We start from the raw sequence: 6,000 nt of genomic DNA, 5'->3' as shown, positions 1-6,000 counted from the left end.
AAAGATTAAGCAGTCCCTCCTCCACTTGACATTTGAGATCTGTGTGGTATATATAAAGTTGATGGCTCAGATGGGAAGACCAGAGCAACCCAGCCAAGTGGTCAAGGAGAGGGTATATTTAAACTGCATTTGAAGGTCTCTGCTTTCTCTCCTTCCCTCCTCACCCACATTAAGGAGCCAGGAAAATCCTGGTGTCTAAATTGGGTAGGAAACAAGTTGAAAAGATGACATGGGAAGACAGATGAATGATTCAGAGTCAGAAAGGGAGGAGACAGAGGACTGATCTTGACCTTGCCACTGTGGGGAAGATGGTGATGTGTAGACTGTAAATTCCAGTCTCTGCTCTGACACTGGTCAGCTGTATTAAAGAGAAAACTTCCACTGACTCCTATCAAAAAGGAGAAAACAAGACCGAAAAATTCCCTTTGCCTCAGTTTATCCACAATCACATGAGACTTAAGAAATATATGATGTCAAAATTGCTTTGAAAACCTAAAAGTTGAATCCATCTGCCAATCCTTACCCTGGACACTGAGTATCCATACATGTTCACAAACTGAAGTGCTGTCACCCTCTGGAAAGGGAATCTTCTGAAGAGTTTGATCTCACCAATACAGTCTGGGTAAGGCGCTATGAGGAAGCAGGGAGATGAATAGACTGACTTCCCACGGCCCCTTCCAGCCTAAACCTGCTCCTTCCTTGGCCTTCCCCCACCCCACCCCTCTTCTTTGAGGCTAGCAGCAGGCAGGCCGCCCAGCTAGGAGTAATTGAAAGGAGCAGATGAGGGGAGAATGTGTGTCCTCCCCCAGCTTCCCGGCCCCCACGGGGGCTGTCGAGAAATGAAAACTAGTCAGATTACACCCGTGGCCTCCCTCCCAGTGCACGGGAGCCAGCTAGGGGTAGGCCGGCTGGGGCGGGGGCCGGGGTGGTGTGTGCAGGGGGAGAGGGAAGGGGAATCACGTCTAATCCACTGTAAACGTCTTGATGTGCAGCAACAGCTTAGAGGGGGGCTCAGGTTTCTGTGGCGTTGGCTATATTTATCTCTGGTTCCATGCCAGCGGGGAGGGTTTAAATGGCACCCAGCAGTTGGCGTGAGGGGCCGCAGGAGCTTGGGGGCTGGTGGCAGGAACAAGTCTCTTCTGACCCCATGGAGCTGTATGAGACCTCTCCCTACTTCTATCAGGAACCTCACTTCTATGACGGGGAGAACTACCTGCCTGTCCACCTCCAGGGCTTTGAGCCGCCAGGCTACGAGCGGGCTGAGCTCAGCCTGAGCCCTGAGGCTCGAGTGCCCCTTGAAGACAAGGGTCTGGGGCCTGCGGAGCACTGCCCGGGCCAGTGCCTGCCGTGGGCGTGTAAGGTGTGTAAGAGGAAGTCGGTGTCTGTGGACCGGCGGCGCGCCGCCACGCTGAGAGAGAAGCGCAGACTCAAGAAGGTGAATGAAGCCTTCGAGGCCCTCAAGAGGAGCACCCTGCTCAACCCCAACCAGAGGCTGCCCAAAGTGGAGATCCTGCGCAGCGCCATCCAGTACATAGAGCGCCTGCAGGCCCTGCTCAGCTCCCTCAACCAGGAGGAGCGCGACCTACGCTACCGAGGCGGGGGCGGACCCCAGCCGGCGGTAAGTGGCCACCTCACCCGCCTGCCCGGGCAGGGGGCACAGGGGGCATTTGGACAGCCTCAGGGGACCCCATCGTGGGCTCAGTCAGATGGCTGGAGCAGGAGCCAGGCAGGGTCTTAGGAGGCTGCAGGATGCCTTTCCTTTGTTACAGCTGGACCGCCCAGCTGACCTCCGGTGTCCCCGTGTCCTTTCCAGATAAGACAAAGGCAACCGGGAGGAGAGGCATGTGGAGGGGGTGGCACAGGCCTTTAGGAGGGGTCCAGAAGCAAGTCCAGAGTCAGCTGGATGGGGAGGAAGGTTAACCCCAGCGTCTGGTGTTAGGGCCTCAAAGGCAAGGTCAAGCGTACCTCAGAAGACTGCTTCGCCCCTTAGCCAACCCCATCCTGGGTATGGCCAGTAGAGAGGAAACCCACTCGGCCTCCCTCACGGAACCCCAACAGGCCTGCGCAGAAGTCGGTCTAGTTGAGCCAGACACTCTGCCTCCTTCACCCCGATCCCAGAGTCAGGAAACCAAAGAGCCCTCCTTAATCTGGGCGCCCTATAGGGGCAGAATCACCCCCCACCCCAGGATGGGTGCTGGGAAAGGCCTTGAATCAGGGGTTCTGTGGCCAAATTAAAAGAGGTAATTTTGAAGATTCTGAAATAGGGGGTGGGCTAGGCTGGAGGGCTGCAGCTTGTGACCCTCCCTCCAACCCCACCACAGGCACTTCTTCTGTCCACTGGGACTGGACAAAAGAGACACTACCAAGAATGGTGGTGCCCTAACCCTGGGCCTCCGTTCTGTCTTGCAGGTGCCCAGTGAATGCAGCTCCCATAGCGCCTCCTGCAGTCCACAGTGGGGCAGCGCACTGGAGTTTGGCCCCAACCCAGGGGGTAAGTGAGACTCAAATCACACAGTCTGTCTCTAGGTGCAGTTCTTCCCTCTTCCCTTATTCCCTGCTCCGGTACTTTTCCCTCAGCCTCTCTAGGAGGTTTTTGAAACTAGGGCCCCAAATAGTGGGCTAGAAGGCCCTGTGCCTCTCTGAAGCTTTGACCTGCTAAGGAGTTTTCTAGGCCTCCTGCAACAGCCCAGCTGGGGCCTGGTGGCTGACCTTCCCCACAGAGAGGACAGTGTCCCTGCTCTGGGAATTGCTGAGTCAACGCTGCAAAACTGGGCCAGCAAAGGGCAGTTCCAGTCTCCCAGGATACACTATTCTGGCTCCACCTCAGAATAGCTGCTTCCAAATTCTAACTACATCGGGGATTTCAGAGGACACACTGGTGTTCAAACACACATACACACATGTGCGCACCTAGCATTAGGAAAGGCATGGACTGTGGAGTAGAACCCAAGCTTTTCTCACCCGTCTGTCCTGGAAAACCTGTGCTACTCCAAAGAGTTCAGCCCCTGACTCTGGTCATACGATCCTTTCATCAACCAGGTAACATCTTCTTACCTTCTCCTTATAGATCATCTGCTCCCAGCGGACCCTACAGACGCCCACAATCTGCACTCCCTCACCTCCATCGTGGACAGCATCACAGTGGAGGATGTCGCTGCGGCCTTCCCAGATGAAACCATACCAAACTGAGATTGTCTGCCGGGATGGGCATCCATGAGAGCCCCCCAAGCTGGCCACAGATGCCACCACTTCTGCAGCAGGGCTCTTCTAAGCCAGGCTTTCCTGATGCCAGGAAACCAGCTCTGGGGCTGACAAATGCCAGACTACCCCCTCCTCATCCACTTAAGGTTAACCTGCCACCCAGAGAGGGAAAGAATGCTCTCACTTAGCTGACTCCTTAGAGCAAGAGGGCAGTTCTGTTTCCAGGGAGATAAAGCAAGGGACCAGAGTGCCCCCTTGTGTAAGCCCTCTGGTCAGGGGGCAACTCAGGAGCTGCCCTTTGATCGTTATGCAGCCTCCAAATCCACTCCCTGAAAAGATAGCTTGAGATATGAAGACAGTGTCTTGACCTGGACAAACCATGCACATCTCCTGTTCATCTCTTCCTATGCCAGTGGCTGGGCTGGGCCTGCCCTGAATTGAGATGAGGGAGAGGAATAATCCAGTTCCCAAGTCACTGGGGGGGCCAAGCTTTTACAGTGAATCCTGGGAACCTTCCAGTAGTTTTATGTTTTGTTTTGTTTTGTGTGTTGTTTGTAAAGCTGCCATCTGACCAAGGTCTCTGTGCTGAAGTTGCCAGGGATAGGTGCGGGGCGGGGGGCAGGGGCTCCTGGGGTGATTAATTTTGTTAACTAAGCATTGTGTGGTTTTGCCATTGTTTTGTATATTTTTTTTGCTAACTTATTTGGATTTCTTTTTTTAAAAAATAAATAAAGACTGGGTGCTAGAAGAGTGTCTGTGATATAGAGGGAGGAGATGACTGATGCTATAGCCTCTTCCACCTCGGTGGTCCAGACACATTGCAGGGCCAGGGCTTGTGAAGCAGATGGGGCTCCCAAAGCATCCGAGGCACCACACTGCTGGTGGTCATGAGGTGCCTGAACCCCTATTTCACCATTACAAAGGAAGCCATGTCTGGTTCATTGGCTGGGCAAAGACAAGATTTTATGGAAATCCTTGGGGGACATGCAGGAAATTTCATTCAACATTCTGTTGCGCTCTAGTTCATAGGTGCTATTCACAGTCTCCTGCACTCCATCCCAATAGGTTCATTCCCTTTCAATTAACTGAGAATGCTCATTTTCCTAGCACTCAGAACACAGCCAGCAGACAGGGGTATAGAGCTGGAATCTGTGGGTTTCCCCTCTCTAATTCCTGCCTCTCCTCTAGTGCAACATTAGGAGTCCTGTGAGGAAGTGGGAGGTGATCAAATCAGGGTGATTGGGGTCAGACACTACCCCTTTATTCCAAGCCAAATAGCATGCCCCCTCACCACACTCTTCTGATACTCCAGGCTGCAGGAGATTCTGGTCCCTGTCTACAGCTCAGAGGATGAAGCCAATTTCATTGGGGGTGGGGGGCAAGGGGTTTATAAAGAAGAATCAAAGGAAATGAAGCTAGGACTCTCTTCATATGGGATGCCATTTTCCAAAGACTAGCTTCCTGAAGGGAAGAAGGTGAGTGGAGAATTGAGATGAAGGATTTGGATAGAGATCACATAACGTTAACTGATAAAGCATCAGGAGCTAGAATTTAGTCCATTCAGACTAGAAACCTTATTAATTCTGACTGCTTCAGGCTGTGTCTGGTTTATTGCAAATTATAAGTTTCAGAATCATTACAGAAGTCAGGGGATTCAGAGTGCAGTACATTCTGGCCTCAGTTCTTCCGGGCCCTTCACAACAGACTTGACCCAGTTTTATCAGCCAGGTCCAGGGCCCGATGCCCCTTCTGCACTAGCTCTGGGCCCAGCTGCACCATCTCTACCACACCTATCTTCCTGACTTGTTCCTGGAGAGGGAAGACAACACACTGCTCCTGGAGGTTTCTCCAGGTTTCTCCTGTGTAAGCAACAGAAGCAAGTCTCAGAGCAGGCTCAAAGAACCCAGGTGAGAGCACAGAAGGTTGGGGGGAGGGTAGGCGGGTTCCCCCAGAGCTCGCTCATCCCAAACCACCAGGCAGGGCTGGGTCTACTGGGAAGCATAAACTGGCCTAATCTTTCCCCATTTGTGAGATTTTCTTTTTGGGTTTATGTCACTGCGTTTATGCTGTGGACAGGGGTGTTGTTCCGTTTGCTGTTCCATTTACTGGAATGTTTGCCATTCCAGTAAACAAAAAATGCTGCCTGCCATCAAGTCATCAGACACTGCAGTGGCAAGGTGCACCCATTTCCTGGATGGAGAAAATAACAGAAAGCATTATGTGGTTCAGATACTGGCCCTAGACTGATAAGATGCTTATGTAAAGAGTAATGCCAATAAGTCCGGACTCTTGCATATTCCCATATATAGAAAGGCACTAAAATCATTAATTTGATATGCCTGTTTTTTTGTGATTATCAGTAATCTTTGACATTTGACTACATTTTTATTTTTAGCGTATGTCCTGGCAGAACAGTTCCTCAGAGCTATTTGAGAGGTTCTCCCCTGGGCTATAGTCCTCAGTAAGTTCCCCAAGGAAAACATACTTTTCAATTGTTAGGTTGTGCAATTTTCTTCAGTTGGACAGTCTTACCTCCTTGGAAAGACTGGAGAGGAATACTTAGGTCACTGCCACAACTCTTAGCTCTCCGTGGCTCACTGCCCTTGGAGATGAGGAGGGTAACATGTGTGGGTATTGAGTCAATATTCATTCTCTTATTATCCACCGCAAATATCAAACTACCCATTCAAGGAGTATCTTCTCCCATCAGATACATTTCCTCTGGCCCTGGCACCTTCGAAGCTCCTAGGGGGATACAATCCCACCGCCTTCAGTTGCCCAGTAAGTGGTAATGATCTA

General features: G+C 51.6%; 1 protein-coding gene across 1 annotated transcript; it reads left to right on the top strand.

Moving 5' to 3' along the window:
* Positions 1–1,073: 1,073 nt before the first annotated feature.
* MYOG (myogenin) lies at positions 1,074–4,396 on the top strand. The gene is made up of 3 exons (XM_005895606.2): positions 1,074–1,618; positions 2,410–2,491; positions 3,068–4,396. Exons 1-3 carry the CDS (start codon positions 1,148–1,150, stop codon positions 3,187–3,189), a joined length of 675 nt encoding a protein of 224 aa, XP_005895668.1. The 5' UTR covers positions 1,074–1,147; the 3' UTR covers positions 3,190–4,396.
* The last annotated feature ends 1,604 nt before the right edge of the window (positions 4,397–6,000 follow it).

This window comes from Bos mutus, chromosome 16 (assembly GCF_027580195.1).
Source record: "Bos mutus isolate GX-2022 chromosome 16, NWIPB_WYAK_1.1, whole genome shotgun sequence".
Classification (NCBI taxonomy): Eukaryota; Metazoa; Chordata; class Mammalia; order Artiodactyla; family Bovidae; genus Bos; species Bos mutus.
This window is presented reverse-complemented; position numbering and strand designations above follow the sequence as displayed.

What these genes read in the sequence shown, in the direction of transcription:
- MYOG (XM_005895606.2), top strand. Translation starts at nt 1,148, where the DNA reads ATGGAGCTGTATGAGACCTCTCCCTACTTCTATCAGGAACCTCACTTC. An exon ending in GGGGCGGACCCCAGCCGGCG is followed by an intron (nt 1,619 to 2,409) that starts GTAAGTGGCCAC and finishes TCTGTCTTGCAG; the next exon opens with GTGCCCAGTGAATGCAGCTC. An exon ending in GTTTGGCCCCAACCCAGGGG is followed by an intron (nt 2,492 to 3,067) that starts GTAAGTGAGACT and finishes TTCTCCTTATAG; the next exon opens with ATCATCTGCTCCCAGCGGAC.